Below are 25,446 nucleotides of genomic sequence, written 5' to 3'. Positions count from 1 at the left end.
CAAGGTGACACAATGGTGAGCAGAGCCTGCTCTCAGAGCCTAGGTCTAGTGCAGGAGTTCATAGTCTAATGCAGCAATGTGTTCCCAGAGTGTGGGGCATGGTGGGGGGACGTTTAGATGCAGTGTGTGGACGGGACACTAAATCACACAGCATTGTTTACGTAGACAATTATTACTCTTTTGGTTACCTTTCCATCCTTCAGATTCCATCCAGGAGAGAGTCCCAGTTGGATGTTAATGTCTTTAACATCTCTCTAAAATTTGTAAATCTCCCTTAACAAACAAAAGAAGGCCTCAGATGCTGGTGTTTTGGGCAAGTGGCAGCATCTGGAGAGATTTTCACAGTAAGGATACGTCTTGCTATTTGAACTCGGAAACTAGATAGAGATTTTTTTCTAGATGGTGCACAAATATTACCAGCATTTGTGAAGATGGGTCAAGAATAAATGAAAGTTGAGGAAATACTGGCCTCTTAAATTTCTCCCCAAGCCCTTTAATGACCCCATATCACAGCTGAGGAAACTGAGTCTCTTTGTGGAGGGGATGGACAGAAGGTAGGGAGTTTTCTTCTAAATGGTCAGGCAAGCAAAGCCAAGAATCGTCTTTGTGGTGGAGTTAGATGTGTGTATAAAGTAAGGATTGCCCCTCCCCTCCCTCTGCAGTAGTGTGTGCGTATGTGTGTGTAAGTGTGTGGAGCCACAGGCCTTTCCGAATGAGTGACAGCGGTAGCCCATCCCTCCAGGAGACGCGTGCAGAATGACAAATGGCACGGATACGGGGTGGATGGGCACCAGTCTCTGCAGAGGCCTGGGTGGAAACCGTCGCACCCACCCTTTCCACCCTCTACCCCCGCAGGCCTCAGCCCCCGTTCTCGTTTCCCCTGGGGCGCACCCAAGGTGCTCATCGCCTTCATGCAACCCAGGCCGAGGACGAGGTAGCGGGCGAGGCTCAGGTCTGGCGGTCCCTGGCTGCGGTCCCCGCGTCGCAGCGCTGCGGCTGAGAACGCTTCTCTGGGAGGCCGGCAGCCTCGGGGTGCCAGTATGTAAAGCAGCTGGCGGCTCTGGGCGGAGCCTGGGGGCGATGCAAATGAGGGAGGCGGGGTCTGCCCGCGGCTCCGCCTCCCTCCCCCGCAGCTGGGGCCAGCGGTGCCAAGCGCAGCTGGTCGAGTGGCTGCAGCTGGGCGAGTGACAGCCCCAGCTCCGCGCGCCGCGGCCGCCAGAGCCGGCGCAGGGGAAGCGTCCGCGGCCCCGGGCGGCAGAGCGGCCGCCTTCTCCCGCGCCTCCCGGGCCCGCAGCCCGCGCTACCGCGGCCCCTGGCCGGCACCTCTCGGGCTCCCGCTACCCGCGCGCAAGATGGCTGACCCGGCTGCGGGGCCGCCGCCGAGCGAGGGCGAGGAGAGCACGGTGCGCTTCGCCCGCAAAGGCGCCCTCCGGCAGAAGAACGTGCACGAGGTGAAGAACCACAAATTCACAGCCCGCTTCTTCAAGCAGCCCACCTTCTGCAGCCACTGCACCGACTTCATCTGGTGAGAACGCGCCGGCTCAGGGCACCTTCCCGGGGCTCCGAGGGTAGCGCCGCGCGCGGGGACCCCCTCTTCGCGTCCTCCGCGCCCCCCGCGCCTCCGAGGGAGGTTAAGCCCCGCCGCGGCCCCAGATCCCGGGCTCCCGCTCCGGACCCTTCTGTCCCGGACTCCCCCGTGGGCAGTCCTGCGGCTTCCCGCTCCCCGGGGTCCCAGACAGCCGATCGCGCGGTGCCTCGTGCCCTCTCTTCCTCCCAGCTGCCTCGGAGCGCCTAGGGATCGCGCTCCGCTTCGGAAGGGGAGAAGGGGTCGCTTCTCCACAGGGATCAGGGCTCCGCTGTCCCTCCGCGGGAGGGCAGCGCCTCGAGTGCCCTCTCGTGCGGGGTTCCCTATCTCTCTGTCTCCTTCCGGGCTCGAGGCACCCTCACCCCTTCCCTCCTTTCTGGGGGCAGCGCCCTGGGTGTCCTTTCTCTGTCTCCCTGCGGGCATGGGGCATTCTTTCCTCCTCCTCAGTGTCTCCGGGGGCAGCGCCCCGTGTTATCTCTTGCTTCTCCCTAAGGGCCTGGGTTCCCCTTTCCACTCTTCAGTTTCCCCCCTTCACATCACTGCGGGGACTCTCCGCTCCCCGGTCCCTCTAGGCATGGGGAGTCCTCTCTCCTTTCCAGTCCCCCAGGGAATGCCATCGCCGCGGGGGCTCTCCCATCCTCCCACCCAATGCGTCTTTTTCTCTTTCCCCGAGGGCATTCGGGCATCTCTGTGGGCAGAACTCCCGCCTGTCCGCCACCTCCCACCAAGACGGAAACGCTCCCCCCACCCCGCCACCTGGTGGTCGCAGCCTCTTCTCTTCTGCCTTTTGAGGGGAGGTGGAGGTTACCGCTGAGCTCCCACCTACCCCCTCCCCCCCAGAGGCGGAAGACTCTTGGGCACCCGCCTGTGGCTGGGAGGTTGCACCTGGGCTAGGGGAGCAGGGGGAAGTGGGGTGATTCTGGGGGGAACTAACTGGTGGCTGGGCCCCTCGGGCTGCCTGACATGTCTCCTTCTGCTTTTGCAGGGGCTTCGGGAAGCAAGGATTCCAGTGCCAAGGTAGGCTGTGGGGTTCTAAGGATGCTGTTTGCCGGAGGAGAAGGTGAAAAAGACTTTCTGGAAGTGACTGAGATAGGCAGAGAGTGAAGGAATTACATTTGTCAGAGTGACCTCCCAAACTAGGAGTTCACCACAGAAAGGTCTTTAAAAGTCGTGTGTGTACATGGGGCAGAGATGCTCCATCCAGGAAGGACCAGTGGAGCTGGGAGGCTCAGCTGGCCAAGGAAGTACATCCATCCTTTCTCCCTAACCGGCGCCAGAAGAGTCAAAATAGGTTCTCTTGAACCTATCCTGCCTGGCCACTTCTTCTTGAGATACCCTCCCCCCCAATTCCTGTTCATGTGTCCTTCCACTTCCCCTGCCTCATAGAGGTCTCTACAGGTGGCCCCTGCCTCTGCAGATGGTGTATCCCCTAGGAAGGCGACTGTGGTTGTCCCCTGGGCCTCCTGCCTCTCTGAAAGAAGTGGTTCCAGTTGGGGTGCTTCTCAGATCCTGATTTAAATTGCCCTTTCTTCTGGCTAGATACAGGAAGGACTCCAAGTGACTGGTTACCTGGGTCTTTGCATCGGGTTTGAGATCCTTGACCCTAGCCAGGGATGCCCAACCTAGTGGTGACTCGGCCGTCTCTGGTTGCAGATTTGCTCTCCAGATGCCAAATCATCTGTAGTTTTGTTTAGCCCTTAGGGTGTCAAACATGTTTTGAATTTGATGCCAACATTTTAGAACTGGGAGATTTCACGAAGTATCTGACTTTGCAGCTTCAAGTTTGCTGAGCATTGGTCCCACTTTCTTTTTAGAACCATCATTTGGAGCTGAGAGCAGCAGTTTTTGTGGACAGGGTGCACATGCTGCACCATTTTGTCTCAGTCGATCCCAACCAGGCCTGCTTCACCCATTTTTGGCCCCTGTAAGGCATTTGAGTTTGCAACCTCTGGTCTGGAAGGTCCCCCCTTTCCCCCATTTTAGACCAGGTCCACGTGGTTGAGTTTGGTGAGAAATATCACATTTCTGGGGAGTGTCTTAGGGGCAAGTTGATTGCCCTGGCGATCTGGGTTTAGATCAGGGGAAGAAAACATTTGAATGTTAAAGAGTCTGAGATGTGACTTAGCACTGACTGACAGTTCTGTTGTAGCACCTCCACCCTCCAGAGAAAAGTAAAGTGATCCCTGATGAGAGTGAGTGGCATTGTCAGTTATGTAGAGTGCTGGCAGTGTGGCACTGGTTTTTTCGGAGACTTATATGACCTCTCACCTGAGATCTGGGCAGAGCCCGCTCAGCCAGTGAGCCTCGTAGACCCCCAACCCCTGCCCTCTTTTACCAAGGTTTGGAGCCCCAGTTTCACGCACTGCACCAGAGGACTTCCCACGTTCCTTTAAATGGCAATAATTTCAGCCTTGGTGCACACGGTTGGATTGTTTTCTAGAACTTTAACCCCTTAAGCAGAATGCCAGGGGTGCCTTAGTGTGGGGACACGTAGAAGATCTTTGAGGTTACCTCTCACTTCCATGAATCGGTTTCTGTCTTTGTCTCTTGCTGAGGTCAGGGGTGATTTTTGAACATTTTTATTGCTGTTTTCCTGTCCCACCTGCTCTGCAGTTATTAACGCTTGGGAAAGTTAACTTCTCAGTGTGCAGGTAATGACACATCTGAAACAGCAGATCTGTTTTTTCAAAGCCAGGAAAATGGTAGGCATTTTCTGGTGCAGTGAGTAAAGCAGACTTAAAGTTTCTAATGAAATATGGCAGCTTTAGAGGTAGGCATGTTTAAATTTTTTTTTTTTTATTGCCTTTCTTTTTCTCCTCTTCCTGAGAGGCAGTGTAGGGTAGTGAACATGTGCACAGGCTATCAGGCTACCACTGTGAGTTTGAATCTTGGCTTGAGACTTCCCAGCCATTTTACTTAGCCTCTCTGTACCTCAGGCTCCTTGTGTATAAAATGGGTCCATGTAACAATACCTACCTTAAAAAATTGCTGAGCGGCTCCAAGTTGTTACGGTATATAAGATGCTTGGACCAGAGTTCAGCACAGACTAAGCACTCAGAAAGTATCAGCTCCCATGATTGTCTCCAAAGTAACCCAGTGGTGGGGCAACTGGTGTGAGAGGAGACTGGCTCTGCAGGGTTGCTTTGCTATGCAACTGGCTGCCAGGTGAGAGTCTAAATCCAGCTGTGAACGTCTGGTCACCCTGTGTCACTGCTTTGGTAGTAAATTCCATTTGGGCTGGAGTGGGAAGGAGCAAGAGAGGGGAAGGGGCAAATTGACAGCCCTTGAAATTGAGATGCTTAGGATCTCATGCTTAGGGATATCCCGGAAGGTGACAGATTATCCTCAGATGTGCTCAGAGATACCTGGGACTAGTTTTGAAATCAGAGAGGAGTTCCTTATCTGAGCATTTTTGTACCACATTTTTCCTCTTAAAGTGAATCTAATTAAAATGGGATCAGTATGTTATAGAAAATACATACGGTTTTATTCTCTCACCAAAGTCAGAAGTTCAGAGCCCAAGGTGCTATGTTCCTTTCAGTTTTCTGCTTTACTATCCCAGGAGTGAAAATTATTTCAGAGTCCAAGAAGGATGCTGGACTCCCCAGTCATCACAGCCTTATTTCAGCCAGCAGGAGGAGAAAAGGTACAGAAAGGTGAAGGACACATGTTCACTGTCCTGGAAGTTGCCTCTGATACTTCTGCCTATATGCTATTAGCTAGAACTTAATCACATACCCACACCTTGCTGCAAAGGAGTATGCGGGAAATGTAAGGTTAATTTCAGGTAGCCATGTTCCCAGATAAAAGCTATGGTGGGGGGTTTTCCATTTCAAAAGTAGAAGTGGAGGGCTTCCCTGGTGGTGCAGTGGTTGAGAGTCCGCTTGCTGATGCAGGGGACACGGGTTCGTGCCCCGGTCCGGGAGGATCCCACGTGCCGTGGAGCTGCTGGGCCTGTGAGCCATGGCCGCTGAGCCTGTGTGTCCGGAGCCTGTGCTCCGCAATGGGAGAGGCCACAGCAGTGAGAGGCCCGCGTACCACAAAAAAAAAAAAAAAAAAAAAAAAAGTAGAAGTGGAAAGAGGATCTAGTCCCTGCCTTTCTTGGGTAGGAGTTGTGTAGGATGATCATAAAGCAAAGAAACCACTGAGGCCCGTGCTCCATGGTGCTGCCATGGAAATTGGCGGTGCTGAGATGGCTTGAGAGAGGAAGGATGGGAAGTCCATAAGCCATGGGAGATTGTGGATTTCTGTGTGCTCAGGGGAGTTTAAGAATAGACTTTCTTGCTTTTGTATAGAACTCTAGATTGACTGCTACATAATTTCTCCCTTTTTGTTTCCACTCTGTATTTTCTATAAAACCATTCTCTGTGAGGTAGTTTAAGAATGTCTCTGGTGACAGGGGACTGGAGCTGAGAATCTCTATTATGAAACCCCCTGAATTCTGGATTAGAAATAGGACTGCTCAGATAAGCAAGGCAGACTTCTCTCTGTGGTATTCTTTTTTTTTTTTTTTTGCGGTACGCGGGCCTCTCACTGTGTGGCCTCTCCCGTTGTGGAGCACAGGCTCTGGACGCGCAGGCTCAGTGGCCACGGCTCACGGGCCCAGCCACTCCATGGCATGTGGGATCTTTCCTGGACCGGGGCACGAACCCGTGTCCCCTGCATCGGCAGGCGGACTCTCAGCCACTGCGCCACCAGGGAAGCCCTGTGGCATTCTTTAGAGGAGCCACAGACCAACATTTGTGCTGTCATTGTAATTAAGACAAGGCTTTGGGTGGAATTAGGCTCTTGCCCAAAGAAACTTCTACAGTTGGGCAGAGAGAAAAAAAAATTTTTTAAGGAAGTCACTTAATTAGAAATAGGGAGGCAATAAAATATAGGGATTCAGAATTCCTAGCATGGGATTGGAGTCAGAACTGCGTTTGAATCTGTGCTCTGCCACCTACTTACTGTGTGAACTTGGGCAAGTCATTCATTTGTAGTGGCCTCGGTCTTCTCATCTGTGAAATGGGCTAATAGTACCTACCTCATAGGGTTGTGGTGAGGAGTAATGAGGTGGTACAAGAGAAATATCCACTATCGATAACTCTAAGTGAGATGATCATTATTACTTGATTAGCTGTAGGAAACTGTGTCAAAAGAGGAAGAGAGTTAATTTGGGAACTCATTAAATGACTATGTCTCTTTCGTGTATTTAGATGGGTTTCTTCTTTGGTATGTTTCTTCATAGACTTTAGGTGACACCAGTGAGTTTAGCCCCAGATAGCCAGCTTGTTTAGATTGTCTTTTTTCACCCTTCTTGTGAGAAAAATCTAAACTTGCCATGGACCCTCTAGAAGAACCCCAGTGCACTAATTTTCTGACTATGTAGACCTAGCATTGATGACTATAATGAGTAAACCAGCTCTTTCCTTTCTTGTATAGATTAGAAAACAAGTTTTTAAGCCTTCTTTTTTTAAATTTTATTTTTTTAATTGAAGTAGAGTTGATTGACAATGCTGTGCCGATCTCTGCTGTACAGCAAAGTGACTCAGTTACACACATAGAGACATTCTTGTTTTACACATTCTTTTCCATTATGGTTTATCCCAGGAGATTGAATATAGTTCCCTGTGCTTTTTTAAGCCTTCTAATAGACATTATTCTTTTTTTTTTTTTTTTTTTTTTGCGGTACGCGGGCTTCTCACTGTTGTGGCATCTCCCGTTGCGGAGCACAGGCTCCGGACGCGCAGGCTCAGCGGCCATGGCTCACGGACCCAGCCGCTCCGCGGCATGTGGGATCTTCCTGGACCGGGGCACGAACCCGTGTCCCCTGCATCGGCAGGCAGACTCGCAACCACTGCGCCACCAGGGAAGCCCAATAGACATTATTCTTAAAAATCCCCAAAGTATTGCATGAATACAACCATTGCTAGTTTCATCAACATGACTTTACAGGATACAAGTTTATTTTAGTCTTTAGTTAACACTTTGAGATTAGAATATGTACTTTTTAAAAACAGTAGTCAAAGATGAATCGAAGGTTCATTTTATTTTTGGCATATTTTTCTCTAGGAACTATGATATCCTGAATTTCAGGTTGAACTTTCTCAGTAGAATCATAAATAGGGCCTTTTTTGTGTGCAGTCAAGCCTCTATTCTTCCACTTCCCTCCCTTCTCGGAAGCAGATCCCAGAGGCCTGTGAGTGAGGCTCCACTTATCTCTTGGCTCTTCTTAATGTGTCCTGGGGGTTCCATGTGGATAAAAGGCAGAGGCTTTTTGAATTTGTGTTTGTTGGTTTGACTTTTTAATTTTTTCCACCTGAAGTGGGATTTGGGGCTCAAATTCCCAAATGAAATAAAAAATTTGAAGGATAGGTTAATGCTGGGTCTTAGCAAGAAGGAGGGTTGATTTGTTGAAGAGGCAGCAGCCAATTCCTTTTGAGCTGTAGAACACTCAGAGAAAGCTTGAAGCTTTGTCACTGGGCAACAGAATGCCTTTCCAAGTAAATATGGAAAATATGACCTTTGAAAATCTAGTTGATATGATATACCAGTTATTAGAAACTCATTAAAAAATATATTATTTCTGAGTACCAGTGATACTTCAGGTACTGCCCAGAACCAGATATAGCATGTTTATAGTGTATCTGGGTCAATAAAGAAAAAGATATAGAGAAGTTAACTGGTCAAAAGGTAAACCAAAGGTTTGAAAATAAATTGTACACGTTCTTGCTGTTGGGGTCCTCTTTCCTCTGTCTGTCTCTTTCTTTCTCCACACATGCACACACGTACACACACACGTGCACACACACGCAAATAGATCAGTACGTCACAATTTTGAGATTATGCATCTCCTTTTGATGCTTTTCAGCTACAGGTCGTTAAATTATTAAGTACAATGTTTAATCCTCTGGTCTTTTGTCTTTGCAGTCCAATTAATTCTTGGGTGGGGAGGGGGATCAGCTGAACAGTTCATCATCTCTGGCTGATGTGTTCAAAAGCTTGGTCCCTCATTCTTGGCATTTGATCTAATCTCAAGGATTCTTTGACTTCACTCATCCTATCTCTCCATTGAAATTGTGTGATAGCTTTTTTATAGAGTATATAAAAATCACAATGTTTACATGTGGTATTTGGAGGTGTGATGGCTCCTTGACAATCTGGTAGGAAATTTGTATATTTACCACATACCTCCATTCGGCCATCCATCCATCCATCCTTCCAAAAAATATTCACTCATTAAGCTCTCTGTGTCAGGAGTTATGTCAGATGGCAGGAATACAAGGGTGAATGAGATTGAGAGGATCCTTATTGTCGCGGAGCTTACAGTGTAATGGGGGAGATGAGACAGGCTACAAAGCATTGTACCAATATTTAATTTCACTCTTAAGTACTTAGGAGGAAATGTACAGGGTGCTATGGGAATGTGTAGGGGATGCTAACCTATGTAAGGGTTGGGGTGGAGTCAGGGAATTCTTTGGCCTGGGAATTAAAAACAAAAACCAGGGACTTCCCTGCCAGTCCAGTGGTGAAGACTCTGCGCTTCCAATGCAGGGGGCTCGGGTTCGACCCCTGGTTAGGGAACTAAGATCCCACATGCCGCACAGAAACAAAAACAAAAAACAAAAAACAGACAACTTCTTATTCTTTGAGGTAATTGGAGAAAGTCTGAGTTGTCAAGGAGCCAGAGCTAAAAATCTGTATTGTGAAGCTGCTTATAACCTGGATAAAGATGCGCAGGAGGTCTTATCTCTGTGACATTCTGTGGAGAAGCCCTGAATCTTTATTTGTGCCATGGTTGCAAGTAAGATGAATATTTAGTAGAATTAGACAGTTACGTTAAGATGGCTTCTTTCTCAGTTTGACAGACAGAGAACGTCATCTCCTCTTAGCTAATAACTCATAATGAGCTGACTTCCTTTTTGTTCAGGGGTTGCAGTTCGAGGTGGCTGGTCTACAGGAGAAAAATTAGATCATTTCAGAGGTGGAGGGGCAAGCCTGAGGCAATAGATTGAGAATAAATAAAAAGAGAGAGCAGTTATATATGTGTATACACACACAGATTCTTTTCCATTATAGTTTATTACAAGATATTAAAGTGTATAACTGAGTCACTCTGCTGTACGCCAGAAACTAACACAACATTATAAATCAACTCTACTTCAATTAAAAAAAGAGAGAGAGCAAAATCTATCAGGGAAAGGCATTTGTGAGCTGAAAGCCAGTTTACAGGGGCACAGGATTACTTGCATTTTCTCCTGAATACCTTCCTCATCCTGGGTCCATGTCTGATTTTCTACAACCATTCATTCCATTGGTTTAGGCAGTGTGTCTTCTTTTATTTGGAAGATAATTTTTAAGTAGTTTCACAGTGAGCAGCATTGACTCACACGTAGAAAAAGATCCTTTGTCAATTCTCTTTCCATTTTTCTGATTCCTTCAAGGAGAAAGTCTCAGTCTCTCTAATGAAAATCTGGGTACTTCGTAAATGTTCTTTATTGTTTTGATTATAAAGGGACTACAGGGAATTATGGGAACATAAAGATGTGTTCGTTTCTACCAGTAACCCACTTTTACCTAACGTTGAGCTCATGTTCTTCTACCTCTGGGCCTGGTTTCTTACTGGCGTTTCCTCCTTGTGAGTAGGGAAGGGGAGTTCAGTGTCTTCCCTGGAAATGTGTGGTGTTGGAAGGAAGCTCTGTGTTGCAGAGGGTTGAAAAGCACAGCAACTGCAGGCTCTGGAAGAGACGGTAGCCTTTATTCAGGAATGTCAGTCTTTTAATATTACCGTTGTTATCGTTGCTGTTGTTGTTACCTTTTCATTGTCCTTGGCCTGGTTATTTGTATCTCTTGGAGGTCTCTTTTTCCCTCAGCCCACATGCAGAAATTTGCCCTACCCGGTCAGACGGGGAACTCAGACCCAGACTAGGAGGGTTCTGATCCCCCTTATTGAGTCTTGGCATTTGCTAAGTAAATGGAAATTAACTTTGCTCAACAATAACCATGTTCCTGGGGTGAATTCTAGACTCTTCCTTTACCTTGCCACTGGCCAGTGACCAGACTTTGGGCTTCTAGATAGGCAGTAAAAATGGGGCTTGAGAATGAAGGTTCAAATATCAAACAGACCTGATTTCCTATCCTGGCTTTGTTTCTCCATGGCTTTGTGACCCTGGGCTGGTGAAACATGATTCTGCCTTTATCCACCCATCCATCTATCCATCCATCTTCCCACTCACCCACCAATCCATTCCTCTATCCACCCAGTTGTTTTTCCATCCATCATCCATCTATTCATCCATCCATTTCCACATCCATCTAGCCATCTGTCCATCTGTCCATTCATTCAGTTAATATTTATTGAGTGCCTACCACGTATCAGGTACTGTTCTAAGCACTGGAACTAGAGCGGTGAACAAGACAGAATCCCTGCCCTCAGAGACGTTTGGTAGAAGAATAGCAATTAATACATTTTAGTAGAAGAATAGCAATTAACAAGTAACTTAGAAGAAATATATTGTATAATGTCAGGTTCCAATATGGGCTTTGGAGAGGAATAAGACACCAGGCTTGCCCTTGAAAATCTCCCTCGTCTTTTGAGGGGAGAACAGCACATGGCCAATTACTTCTGGTACATAAATGAGAAGTGTTACACCGAGGGTGTGAAAAAGCTTTGAATGACATCCTTACTCCTAGGAGGGGTGGAGAAGATTCCACACAGGAGCTGACATTTGGGAACAATCTTCCAGCAGGAGTAGGAGTTCCCAGATTGACATGGGGGCGGGGGCCGGGGAGGGTGTTTCAGGCAGAGGACAGCACAAGTGGAGCCCGGGAGGAGAGAAAGGGGCTCATGCGGGGAACAGGAAGGAGGGTGTGTGAGGGATGAGCTGGTGGGAGGGGAACGTCCTGTCGGGGGTCTGGACCTCGTGAAGGCAGCGTAGTGACTAGGAAGTGGCTGTTGTCACTGCTGTCGCGCGGGATGTGTGTGGGTGAGTGAAATGGCCAAATGTTTGAAAAAGAGCATGAGATGCATTCTGAAGCCATAATTGCCGTGACTCAGATCCTGAAATTCCAGGCTGGTAGGGTTGGAAGTCAGGTAAGAGGAGCGGAAATGACCACTTAAAAGCAGCGGGAGAGCGTTCCCAGAGCATCTAGGGGCTGCTGCCATTTTTCACATCCTAAAGAGACGTTTGGACTTTCGTGTCAGTCATACTGTTGATTGTCCTATTTTGGGAGATGGTTACTGGGTTATTTTTATGGTTCTGACAATCGGGATATTGCTCTTCACTGCATCCTTCATCGTAGAGGGCCACAGAAGCGATTTTTTTCTCTAGAAGGAATCCTCCCACTCCTTTTCTCCTTCTCTCCTGCTATCATGCACCCAGCTCGTGTTTATTGAGCACATGCTGCACCGGTGGTGACGAATTTGTGCTTTGGAGACAGAAAGGCATGGGTATAAGTCTTGGCTTCTTGCTATGGGACCTCGAACATGTTACTTAAACTCTTTGAACTTGTGGTTCTTCCAGAGGACAAAGGCAGTGACAGAACCTAGTTTACAGGGCACACGGCAGGTGTTTCCTGAGCACCTTGCCTGACATACAGTGAGTACTTGATAAACAGGGCCGTTTCCATGATTTCTAGGGCTGGGCACTGTCTTGTCCTTACTGAGTTTATAGTCTTGGGAGGCAGGATGAATGCTCCCGAGTCAAGGACATGATGCAATAATGAATGTGCTTACATGCCATGGCCAAGAGCGCACAGGGAAACTGACAATGGATCTGAGGGAGGAGGGCTCAGCTGCCGTCAGAGACGTGATTTGAACGTGGGTGAGCGCGGTGCTTTCTGTGCTTCAGTTTCCTGGGTTTTGATGCTTTAATTTTGTGGGAAACCTCAGAAAGCTGAATTGAAATCTGTGATTGCCCCACCTGCTGCCTCATTTTGGAAACGTGTTGATGGCGTTTCAACTTCAAATAGATTTCTGACCAGCTCACCTTTAAAATTTGGGGGTCCCCTCAGCCTCTGTGTGGGACGTTCATGTGCTCTTTTGGGTTGAAGAAGCTAGCTAATAATGTGGGTGAAGGTAGAGGGTGAGCTCTGCAGGACTGTCTCTTGTCGTGATGGAGTTTTATGGAATAACCCTATTTTGAAGACCTTCCCTCCCTAAAGGCGGGGGGGGGGGTCATTCTTTACAGTTTAGGCAAAGCGGCAACTGAGAATTTTGATAGTTATCTGGATTTTTTTGTGTGTGTGGCAAAATGTATGGGTGGGGGCATTAATAAGTCTATCTGGGCCACCAGTACACTTAGGGATGCAGGATTGGCATATAGGGTGGTGAGGGACCGTTTTCTATTTTGGTTAGAGGTCTATGTTTTGGTGGCTGGCTCTCTTTTTCCCAGGGTTAAGTCCAGAATCCTTAACACCAGTTACAAGGTTGCCTGATCTGGGCCCTCACAATCCTCCCCTTGTACCACGCTTCCACTTGCATTTCACTTTCTGGCTGAAGACCCAACTGGTGGTCTTTCTCAGTAGGACACAGCCCTGCCCAGCCTAGGGCTTTTGCACCTGCTCTGTCTTCAGCTTGAATCGCTCTTCCCTTTCCTCTTCCCCCACTCGCCTCCTACTTCTCCTTCAGAAGTTAGCTCAAATGTCACTTTTTCAGAGAAGCCTTCCCTGATCTTCCAAATCACGTTCCCCCTTGTAGTCTCATAACCCCTTGTCACTTTTACATTTCCTAATTGTATATTTATTTGAGTGTTTGGTGTTTGTCTTGCCCACAAGAATGTAAGTTTTGTGAGCGTAGGGACCACATCTGTCTCATTTCCTGTTGTTTCTAGAGTACCTGGCTCCCTACCTGGCACATGGTATGTGCTCGTAGATACTTTTTAAATGAGTGAATGGTATGGGGGAGGATAACTCCATTGAGGGAGTCATTGGATTTGGCTTTTGGTGCTAGTTTTGGTATAGCTTGATCTGTGATTTTTATAAAGAGTGTTATCACTTGCTAGTTTACAAGCTCTGGTCATTTTTGTTTGAACCAAAAAAAAAATTGCCCTCATTAAAGCCTGTTGAGAAGTGATTTTCAGAAGTACGCGAATGCTGCAGTCTTAACTTTGGGCACAGCCTCAGGCTTTGGCCGTGTTTCACTGTGAAGATAAAGAGTTTCTCCACTGAAGTCCCTTCTTTGGGACCCTGGTGGACTGGAGTGAGGATAATTACCTTTGACGTAACATAAACTGGAGGCTACTGAAATGGCCATCTGAGTAGAATAGTGGGTACATAATGGAATACTATACAGCAACGAAAATGGACAGACTCCAGCTATACACAGCATAGATGACTCTCACAACCTGTGAGCTAAAATGCCAGTACGTTCTGTATGATTCCATGCGCTAAAGTTCAGGGACAGGTGAAAGTAATCATAGGCGATAGCAGTTAGGATGGTGATTACCCACAGGGGGACTGGTGGGGACTGAGAGGGGCTCCTAGGGCGCTGGCGATGTTGTTTCCTGATCTGGGTGCTGGTTACATGGTGGATTCAGATTGTGACCATCCATTGAGCTCTAGACATGTACCCACTTTTCTGTTAACGTATATTCCACTTTAACAGAAACAGCTAAAAAGCACAGAGTTTTGGAATTCCTTAGCGGTCCAGCGGTCAGGACTCTGAGCTTTCACTGCCGAGGCCCCAGGTTCAAGCTGTGCTCGCGGAACTAAGATCCCACAAGCACATGGCGTGGCCAAAAAAAAAAAAAAAAAGTACATAGTTTTAAGTCACTGGGAATCTGAGAAATGTTAGTGGGGACTTTTTCAGTTTTGCACACAGAAGTGAAATCTGTACAGGAGACAAGCACCTTCTGCAGTCACCCATTGAGGGATGGTGCTGTTTGCCCTTTTGGGGGGACATCTGCTTCGCATTTCAATGTTGCCCGTCGGTTGCAAACTGTAGAACAAAGAAGCCAGGACATTCTGACAGTTTTCCCAGCCAGTAATGTAGCTCTGTTAATACCAGGAAAACTTGAGCTCGTAAACTGCTTTTAGGGCTTGCATTTAAAACATTCTCTATTTGCTAAGCTATTAGTCAGAATCTATGAAAGCTACTATAACAGATAAGCCTTGAAACCTCTGGCTTGAGAGGAAGGGATTTATTTCTCACTCACGGCACAGACCACTGCAGGCGATGCTGGTCAGGCAGCCTCCCGCCCAGTCATCCAGGGCTCCAGGTAACTCTCCACTGGGCAGGTGGGTGGGGAGAAGGAACACAAGAAAGCACATTCATTTCAGAGCCACTTCAGCCAGGAAGGGACACATAACACTTCTACTCACATTCTCGTGGCCGGAGCTTGGGCACAGGGCTGCGTCAACTGCGTGTTGACCAGCTCGGGAGCAAAAGAAAACAGGTAAGTGTTGAGAACAGCAAACCCTACTCTAGTCCGCAAAGCCATGGTTTCCTCTGACTTCCTTGGAGCTAGTGTATCCAATTTTACCTCTAGCTTGACTTCTTTAAACCTGAGAGGTGAAACTCTAGACCTCTTTATCTTATCAAACATAGGAGGGGATGTTAGAGGGAGAACACAGTCTGTTTGTGTTGCTTAGAGTGAAATAAAGAGACACTCTTCTTACTTTTAGCTGGTAGAACAATCTGGTTCTTGTCAGAATTTCCAGTTTTCCAGCCATTCAGAATTCTTGCTGCTTCTAGTTGTCAGTGGACATCACAAACGCTTTGATTTGAGTCAGGAATAAGCTCACCCGGTTACTTCTTTTGGGAAAGTCTTTTCCTTATTTGTCATCTCTCCTACGGAAGAATCTTTCGGTAGTTCTACTTTTGGATGTTTGACTGAACACCTAATTTGACTGGACACAATTATCTGGTGTTTAGCGAACCACCTCAAACCTTTAGTGGCTTCAAATCACCACCATTTTATTTTGCTCCTGTTTCTGTGGGTCAGTCATTTGGGCTGGGCTCAGCTGCGTGGTCCTTCTGGTCTAGGCAAGGACTGGCTGTTCGTGGCTGGGCTCACCCGTGTCTGGGGCCTCAGCTAGGACACCTGGGCCACCTGGAGCCTTTCTCCAGGTGGTCTCTCATCTTCAGTGGGCTGGCCCAAGCTTGGTCACGTGGTGGTGGGTGCATTCCCAGTGCATAAGCAGGGGCCCAGCCTCTTGAACTCTAAGCTCAGAACTTGCACAGTGTCATTGCTCCCATATTCTATGAGTGAAAGGGAAACACAAGCCCATCCCAGAAATAAAGGAGGAAAGAGAGGGGGGAAGAGACTCTTCCTCTTGATGGGAGAAGCTGCATATACCATGTGGCATTTTTGGGGACCTAATAGACCAGTTTCAACGTGGCCCTCATGACTGCTTAGTTCCAGTACAGTGTGCATCTGCTGGACTGACCTTGAATCTGCGGTAGGTCCCGAGTGAGCGCTCACCGCTTACACCTAATAACAGGACTCAAGTCATAGGGAAGTGAAAGGGCCAAATGCTTTACGTAAAGGGCACAGCCCAGGCTTAGTGCACATGAAACACTGACTACTACCACCATCACTATCGAATACCACCACCATCACTACCGAATACACCACCATCACTACTGAATACACCACCAAGTATTGTCATTACTACCACCCGGGTCCTGCTGTGGACTTGGCACTACACTAAGTGCTTAAGATTCATAACATGAGGCCCCTGCCCTTGAGGAGGGAGAGATCTGAGAAAGAGACAGATGTGAGTGAATCCGTGTCATCCAGTGTGGCACGTGTGATCACAGAGCTGCAGTGGAGTGGGATGAGGTCGAGGGCATGGGTTCAGACCTCAGCTCCATTGCTGCACATTCGAGGGCTTGGGTGCCTTTCTTAACCTCTTTAATCTCTGGTTTCCTCATCTGTGAAATGCAGGTAACAGCACAGAGCCCACCTCCTAGGATGCCGTGTGGATTGAATGAGACCTGGCATGCAAGGAACATAGGATTGCTTGTTAAATGTTAGTTCTGAAAAACAGTTCTCAAAAATACCTTTGAGAAGTGTCCTAAAGGCACCATTTTTCCTTCAGTCTCCTCCTGTGACTCTGGCCAATGTCATTGCTGCTTTGTCTTCAAAGATGAAGCTTTACAAACAGGTGGCTTATGGGAGGAGGAGCTCTTGGGAACGACACCTGTAAGGGATGGAGGGAGGCAGGGAAGAGAGAAGTTAAACTGCAGTGCAATAGTTGTAATAGAGGCCGAAGCCAATCCCATGGCTGGAGCTGGGACGGCCCTTCAGAATTGGAACAGTGGGGACCCACAGCAAGTGGGCACTGGCTGTGGGCTGCTCTGGGGAGCTGGCATTACCCTGGGCAAGGCAGCTTCTTTAAGGGAAGAGTCCCAGGGAGGATGCGTCTGGGGATCATCGGCCTTCAGCACTCCCAGCAGGGAGTGTCCTGGTCCTACAGGTGTGAGTAGGGTCTAGGGGATGCTCTGTGGGGTCCACAACATGCTTCCGGTTCTCTCTTAGAGGTTGAACATTCCAAACTGTGTCTTCTTGACTCTTAGTAACCCTGTGGGCCTGCATCCTTGGCCTCTTCCCAGAACTGATTTAGTTGCTATGTAGATTCATAGCCCGTATCTTCCAGCACTGAAATACCATTTACAGAGAGCCTTAATCCAAGTAGGACACGGGAATGGCTCGCCCAAGGTCACTTAGCTACCTGGGAGGAGACCTGGATTCACATACCTCCCCTTACTTTCCCTCTACCTTGCTCTCCTGAGTCACAGGAGATTCCCTCTTTATTCTGAGCCTGGACTCCGTGAGGTGCCTTGACCTTCACCTTTACACCTCCTTGCAGCTCCGCTCTGGAGAGAGTTTTCTTGAATTCCTTTAAATGTGTTTTTTAAACTGTGGATCATCGCTTATTTGAGGGTCATGAAATCAGTTTCGTAGGTCATGAACACCATGAAAAAATAAACTTGAAAATAGAATGCATGACACTCATAAGTATTGTTGCATAAAACTTCTATTTCATGTATACATATACAGGCATGTGTGAACTGGGTCAGATGTAAAATGTGTTTCTCACTGTGGGTGATGGTCAACACAGTTTGAAAGTCATTGTGAAAAGTATAGACAAGAGGTGCTGGAGGCTCATGAAGTTGACTTTTGAGGTCCATGGACTGTTGAGGCTTTATTTATTTTTAGAGATGATATAAATGCATTGTTTTGAATTCTTTATAATTAGGTGTTTTATTCTCACCCCATCACACTATCCCAAGATTATTTTGATGATCATCTTTGAGCCTTAAACATTATCACTGATAAGAGTTATTTTTCCAAATAGAATTCTAAGTGTGGGATAAGAGTTTTTTAAAATGGAATTATTGGTTCAAATGGAGCTGCCTGGCCTGGCCTGTCACTTGGGTGCAGTGTTCCAGCGCTGTGTCAAGTGCTGGCAGAGAGCTGTCCCTCTTGTGCAGACAAAGAACTGATTTTCCTTGGGGATCATGTGGGTTGAGAAAGAAGCGTTTTACGAACAGAATCAGCACAGAGGGAGGGAGGAGGAGGTGTTCAGGTGCAGGCATGGAGGTGGGCCGTGTAGCCTGGGTGGCAGTCTGCTGAGGTCAGCTTCCAGCTGGGCCTTCCAAGGGCTGGGGTTCAGGATGTGTTTCTATTCTCCGGTGTCCTCGATAGGTGGGGGCTGAAATGACAGTTGGCCTCATTGTGTTTCCCTTTTGGCCTTCTCTGATTTGGGGTCTAAGGCCGGGGCACTCCAGATGGGACCAAAAAAAGTCAGGTTCAAGAGAAAAATGAAATCTGGGCTAGACCTGTTCCTGCTTGAGTGTATGTGTCCCCAGCATGGTCTCTTTTTGCTGGGGAGACAGGCCAGGGAAATTTCCATTTCGTGGACGTCTTCAAATAAGGCTTTCAAAGGCCGCTGACTCGAGCTGACGTTTATTTGGTACTTACTATGTGCCTGGCACTATTCTAAATGTTTTACATGTATTAACTCTTTTAATCCTCGCGACAGCCCCATGAGGTTGCTACTGTCATTATTCCCATTTTATGCTGAGAAAACTGAGGCACAAAGAGTTAAGAAATGTTTCCAAAGTTACATAGAGTTAGGATTCAAACATAGATTTGAGTTTAGGATTGTGTAAAAGGAATGTTGAGATGGTGCTTGTGACAGTGATGACAGTGACAGCTAATATTTGAGGGCTTGCAATGAGCTGGGGATTTCACAAACTTCATCCCTTTGAATCTTCATCCTCCGCTAAGATTTGCTGTTATTATTATCCCCATTCACGGGTGAGGAGACAGGCTTAGTAAGGATAAAGAGTTTTCCTGAGAACTGCAGAGCCCAGATTGAATTCAGGACTGTCTGAGTCAGATTCTGAGTTCCCAGTCACTAAGGTGAAGTGCTCGGGGTGGGAGAGAGCATTGGTGCAGGGGTGGTTGGGGGGGAGGGCCCCTGGCAGAGTGAGGGGGAACAGCGGTCAGGCAGGTTTGCGGTGCCTGATGGTGGTCTGGCTCATCCCTCAGAGCTGGGAAAGCGTGCTTGCTACAGCAGTGGGTGAAACTGGCAAGACTTGACGGGACGAGGAAATTCCCTAGTGGGAGAAAATATTTTCAATAAATTGTTTTTGTTCAGTGAGGGAGTTAGCACATTTGTAGATTTTTAGCTATGGCCCTGAATAAGGAATTCAGAAAGTGGCTTCCGCTCTGAGGTCTTTTTGGTTGTCATATGACTGCAGTCAGCTGATTTCTTGGTGCGCATGAGTTGCTGGGCTGGGAGGACTGGCTGAAAAGCATGAAGTCCTTGCATCATTTGGAAGGAAGGGTTCACATACAGCAGACATGGCCATGAAATGATAGAACTTCCCCGAAGAGCTGTTCTCATTTTTGAGGCACCGAGCTTAATGCTTCACACATGATCACATTTAAAGTCTGCAGCACCCTAGGAGATAAGTCTCATTTTCCCTCCATGAGGAAACGGAGGCTCAGCGATATTAAGTAACTTGACCCAGGACTTGACGCTAAGAAGTATTTGAAGAGGGCGACAAACCCAGTCCATCTGATTATGAAGCTTGTGGTTCAAGGATTCTGCCAGGACCCTTAATCAGCCTTTGGCCAGGGCATAGTGACATATCAAGGTGTGGTTTGTGTGAGTGAAAAATGTTGCCTGACTTATCAGCAAACAAAGGATGCTGCAGCCATCCAGCCGTCAGCCACATAACTCAGGATGGAGGAGGATGGGCTGCCCGCTGCCAAGCCCTCAGCCACTGCAGCCGCCCCCAGCGGTGCACCCTGAGGGGACTCGGGAAGGGAAAGCACGGGATGCTGGCCCTAGACAGCTAAGGTGCATAGCAAAGGAATGATTGCAGTGAGCCCAGACTCTTGCATCTTCCCATACATAGAAAAGCACTAAATTCATTAACTCGAGATATCTGGTTTTCTTTAATTAACAGTAATTTTTTTTTTTTTTTTTTTTTTGCTGTCGCGGGCCTCTCACTGTTGTGGCCTCTCCCGTTGCGGAGCACAGGCTCCAACAGTAATCTTTTGATGTTCCACTACCTGGTCTTTGTTGCAAAGACCCCTATATATCCTGGCTCCTCCCTGACCTCTTTTTTTTTTTTTTTTTTTGCATTTATAAAGAAAAGGTTTTATTTTCATCACAAGAAGCACACAGACCATACACACCAACAGATGTAAAAAAAAAAAAAAAAGTGTATTATGCATCTTCTGCAAATTCACAGTACAAAAGATACTGCCTTTTAAATGTGTAATATAAAAAAAAACAAGAAGAGGGCTTCCCTGGTGGCGCCGTGGTTGAGAGTCCGCCTGCTGATGCAGGGGACACGGGTTCGTGCCCCGGTCCGGGAGGATCCCACATGCAGCAGAGCGGCTGGGCCCGTGAGCCATGGCCGCTGAGCCTGCGCGTCCGGAGCCTGTGCTCCGCAATGGGAGAGGCCACAACAGTGAGAGGCCCGCATACCGCAAAAAAAAAGACAGAAAAAACCAAGAAGAAAAACAATATAATAAAAAAATCATTGATATCATAACACAGCACACTGGAACCCACTGGCAGCTTCTGAAAACCAAAGGGCAGCCCATCCTGTGGAGCTCCTGATTGGGTGGAGGGCGGCAGTCTGCACCTGCATTTTGTTGCGAAGAGCTCAGGATCCCTTATCTCTTTGGAGCCTTCCCTCAGACCCATCTAAGAGGCTGTCTTCCGGGCTTAAGTACTCAGTTTTGTCTGCCAAATAAAACATAATTCTCAACTTTTAAGTTGTGCATTTTTTTTCACTTGACATTTACATTCCTGTGTATTTTCCAAAATCCACATAGAGGAGAGTAATATAAAAGGAATAATAGCACAGTGTGGTCCAGCTGGCATATTCGGCCATCCCCTCATGTGCAGGCGGTAATACAGAGCAATAAGGCATGTCTCTCCCCTCCAGCAGCCCCCAGTCTCATAGGAAAGTCCATAAATCAAACATTTATAACACAGTGTGATATGCACTATAATGGTGATAGAGGCGGGGATTCTGGGATCAGCTCGAGTCCCAGAGTCCTGGGAGGCTGCACGGAGGAGCTCAAGTTCTAAGTTGAGTTTTGAGGCAGCGGAAGCGGTGAGAGAGTGAAGAAGAGTGTCAGCGAGGGTGGAGGAGAAGCGAGAGAAAGAAGGGACACTGGTTAAGAGGCAGTAGTTAAAGGACTTGGAATGGTAAGCTTGGAGAAGAGAAGATTTGGAGAGGCCGAGAGAAGGCAGGAGAACGTTGAAAGTAGAGAGAAAGCTCTCCAGGATTCCTCAGCCTGGTGAGGTTCAAAGCGCTAAGTGCTGACGAGAGCGCAGTGAAGTAAGGTGTCTCCGAGGAAGATAGCTTCCCAGGAGATGAGAGCGGAGAGCACAGGTGGAAATGAGAAAAGAACGGAAAATGAGTGGGAAATAAAATAAGTTTAAGGCCAGTTGAGGAATTCTTGCTTGATGGTCTCTGTTTGCTTTGTGAAGTAGGAAAAAAGAGGATTAGATCTGGATTCAGATCCTGTGACCCCAGGCAGATTTCTTATCCTTAGCTTCCTAGTTTTTAAAAAGGGGTACATGATAGGGTAAGTGTACCTTCTACAAAGATTTCTCAGGATCAGATATAATGTCTGTGTGGGGCAGAGCAGCACTTTACCTGGCACATCGAACAATAAAAGTGTATGAAAAATTGTCAGCTGTTAAGGGAGTTCTCATTTGGGTACTTGATGAATAGGGGTACCATAAAGAGCAGTAGAAAATTCAAGAAGAGGAGAAGGCTTGGGGGTGAAGATAGTGAATTCTGCGTTGGCTATGTTGAGTTTGTGATACCTGTGCTATATCCAGGTGTAGGTGTCCAAAAGGCAATTGGGAATAATGAGAAGTCAGGCATGGTGGTAAAAATTTGGGAGTTATTAATACAGGGCTGTATTTTTCAAAATACCTAAATCATATGACTGGTGGTACTCAAAGATTTTAATTGTGTGTGACATTAAACATCTTGGAAATATGTCTCTGTGTGTGTATGTATATATATTTTTTACCTCTTCAATTATCTTTTAATTCTTCTGGTGGTTAAGGAGGATTTCTCAGTGTGGTGCTACCATGTCTCAGACATCTTTTGAATTCATGCTAATTTCTCTTTAAAAAAAAAATAAATGAGGCAACCTCAGGCTCAGAGCTATGTGGCTGCTGGGATTTAATAATTATAATTTTCATTGTGTTTTTCATGCTTGCCTTCTATTTAGAGCAAATGTTACTGGCTTTCCAATTCTGGTGGTGGTTTTAGATAGGACACTTTGGTTGTTAATAGTAGAACCCTTAAGCTGTCTGGAGGTAGGTGATTCAAGTGTTTGTTTAATCAGAGGCTTAACAGGGCCGTGAAAGACTGGGGATTCTCCCAGTTATTTGCTCTGCCATCCTTCAAGATCAGTATCTCCCCTCTTGGTCCCAAGAAGACTGTGGTAAGTACCAAGAGTCATATTCTCACAGGACAGCATACAAATCAGGAAGGAAGGGGACCCAGGATAAAGGATTTTTCTTCAAGTACCTCATGTCATGGCTTGGAACTGTGGCAGCTGTCTTTTGACCATGAGGGACAGGGCTGACATGCTGTGAATGGCAGTGCGGAAAGATGGAGAAGAATTGTGTCCTTCATGATGTCGTTGAGCCACTGAATTAACTAACCTTGATGTAGCCCTATCTCTGGAAATTTGTTCTTGTTAGACAATAAATTCTCTTACTGCTTGAACCATTTCAGATGGGTTTTCTGTTACTTGCAGCTGAAGGCATTGTATCTCATACAATTTCAGATTATTGCCCTAACCTAGTAGGAATTGTTCCTCCCTGTTTTCCTTGGTTGGTTGTATTTTCTCTTGAGATTGGGTCATATTTTCCTGGTTTTTCATATGTCGAGTAATTTCAGATCGTATCCTGGACATTGTATTATGTTGTGGAGATTCTGGATTCAGTTGTATTTCTCTGAGGAATGTTGAAGTTTTCATCTTAGTAAGCTATTGACTTGGTTGGACAGTAAACTGTCTCTTGGACATTAGTTCAGATGTCAGTTCTGTTTTTTATTTTATCTTTGAGGCTGCCCCATGTGTGCATGGTTCAAGAGTCAGCCAGGCACTTGGAAAGAGTTTATACAGGCATACCTTCCTTTATTGTGCTTCTCAGATACTGTTTTTTCTTTTTCTTTTCTTTTGGCTGCACTGTGTGGCCTGTGGGATCTGAGTTCCCCAACCAGGGATTGAATCCGGGCCCTTGGCAGTGAGAGTGCAGAGTCCTAACCGCTGGAGCGCCAGGGAATTCTCACTGCGTTTTTTACAAATTGAAGGTTTGCAGCAACCCTGCGCTGAGCAAGTCTGTTGGCACCATTTTTCCAAGAGCATTTGCTCACTCTGCGTCCCTGGGTTACGTTTTGGTAATTCTCATAATATTTCTAATGTTTTCATTTTCATTATATTTGTTATGGTGACCTGTGATCAGTAATCTTTGATGTTCCTACTGTGATTGTGTTGGTATTTTTCAGCAATAAAGTATTTTTCAATTGAGGTATGTCCATTGTTTTTATAGACATAGTGTTATCGCACACTTAATACACTACAGTATAGTGTAAACATAACTTTAATATGCACTGGGAAACCAAAACATTTGTGTGACTCACTTTATTGCATTATTTACTTTAGTGCGGTGGTCTGGAACCAATCCCGCAGTATCTCCCAGGCCTGCCTGTACTCAGAAGCTGGGGCTCCTCTGTGGGCTCTCTCTATCCTTGGATTCGCTCCTCACTTTCCAGTAGCTGTGGTTGACCTGAAATTGGTCCTCTGGCTCTGCAAGCCAGGAAGACTTAAGGTTTTATATTGGAGTTTTAGCTGCCACTTGATGCAGTCTGTTCTCAGGGTAAAAGCTGCGAAATGGTATTCTCTTCTTTCAGATTTCAGCTCCCTTACTCCAGAATCTGCCTTCTTTTGTTCACTCTCCAGTGCTTTCAGGTTAAAAAATTTTTTTAAATAAAAGAAATTTTTTTTGTTTTTTGGTCCAGAGTTAAACTTGTTATCTGCAGGAAGCTTGGGTCCATTTGGGGTTTACTTGACCATATCAGAAACAGAAGCCTTTTTTCTTTCTAACATATGAGAAAACGGATGCCCAGAGAGGTTAAGCCACTTCCCCAACATCACAGAGCTGGTAAGTAAGTGGTAGAGCCAGGGCCCAGACTCAGGCTGCTGCACCCTACGTCCAAGGCCCCTCCAGGGTATCTGGCTGTGGACTTGTGCCTTGGAGTAGTCTGCCAGTTTGGGCTCAGTTTCATTTTGGCGTGGCAGATGTCTGTCCTGTGAGTAGAGCTGCAGCAGCCACAGAGCTGAGCTCAGCAGTTTCTTGGCAGCCTTGGGACAGTTTTGTCCCCTTTCAGTCAGGATCCCTGGATGGGCTCCTTGAAAAGGTTTGGAATCAGTAGGCAATGTTCCAGGCAGAGTTTCGGATAGAAACGTTGCAGCGCCAGTAAGATACCTAATTATTATTTATTTGGCAATTATTTTACCAAAGTAAGCCAGTAGTAAGTTGTGGTTAGAGGAGAGGAAGTTCAGAGTTCAGTAAGTTTTTTTTTCCTCCTCTCTTTCTGTTTAAAACGTAAAAGAGGAAGTGACTGCTCTTATTTTTCTACCAGCCTTGTCACTAATGGATATGGAATAAAATCTTAGCTAAGCTGAGGTCAAGCTTTGAAAGTTTGTCATAAGGATCTCCTTTTCTCCTCCGTGGAACTGCTGGCATGGTGTTTCCAACTTTTAAACATCCTACAGAGTCACAGAAAAGAATCCTCATAAAATCTTGTGATTTTATGCCCTTTACTTTAGGAACAAAAAAGTCCCCTCCAAGGCTTCCCTGGTGGCGCTGTGGTTGAGAGTCCGCCTGCCGATGTGGGGGACACGGGTTCGTGTCCCGGTCCAGGAAGATCCCACATGCCGCGGAGCGGCTGGGCCCGTGAGCCATGGCCACTGGGCCTGCGCGTCTGGAGCCTGTGCTCTGCAACGGGAGAGGCCACAACAGTGAGAGGCCACAACAGTGAGAGGTCCATGTACCGCAAAAAAAAAAAAAAAAAAGTCCCCTCCAAAATGGTTATTTCCAGTGCTCTTAGCCATTCTTTCTGCTCAGCAATCTATGTCACCCTCAGGTACTATGTTTCAAGCCTCTTGCTGTATTTCTGGAAGTATCTCCACCTTCAAGATGAAAAGAAAACAAAAAACAACTTACTGAGCACCTACTGTATGCCAGATACTGGGGATACAGTGGTGAACAAGACAGAGAAAGTCCTTGCTGCTCATGTAACTTACATTTCCTTGTTTATAAACAAGTAAACAAGGAAAAAAGATCATTATAGATTGTAGTAAGTGCTG

General features: G+C 46.9%; 1 protein-coding gene across 3 annotated transcripts in view; it reads left to right on the top strand.

The window, feature by feature from the left end:
- Positions 1-1,158: 1,158 nt before the first annotated feature.
- PRKCB (protein kinase C beta) overlaps positions 1,159-25,446 on the top strand; it is a 308,802-nt gene continuing 284,514 nt past the window's right edge. Inside the window, exons 1-2 of one of the 3 annotated variants that reach the window (XM_067706360.1) lie at positions 1,159-1,525; positions 2,571-2,602. In XM_067706360.1, the coding sequence (XP_067562461.1) occupies positions 1,353-1,525; positions 2,571-2,602 (205 nt within the window). In that variant the 5' untranslated portion in view covers positions 1,159-1,352. The remainder of the gene's footprint in view (positions 1,526-2,570; positions 2,603-25,446) is intronic. The other 2 variants (XM_067706358.1, XM_067706359.1) reach the window with 2 other exon arrangements.

Source organism: Pseudorca crassidens, chromosome 15 (assembly GCF_039906515.1).
Source record: "Pseudorca crassidens isolate mPseCra1 chromosome 15, mPseCra1.hap1, whole genome shotgun sequence".
NCBI lineage: Eukaryota > Metazoa > Chordata > Mammalia > Artiodactyla > Delphinidae > Pseudorca > Pseudorca crassidens.
Note: the sequence above shows the minus strand (reverse complement) of the source record. Positions and strands in the feature narration are given on the sequence as shown.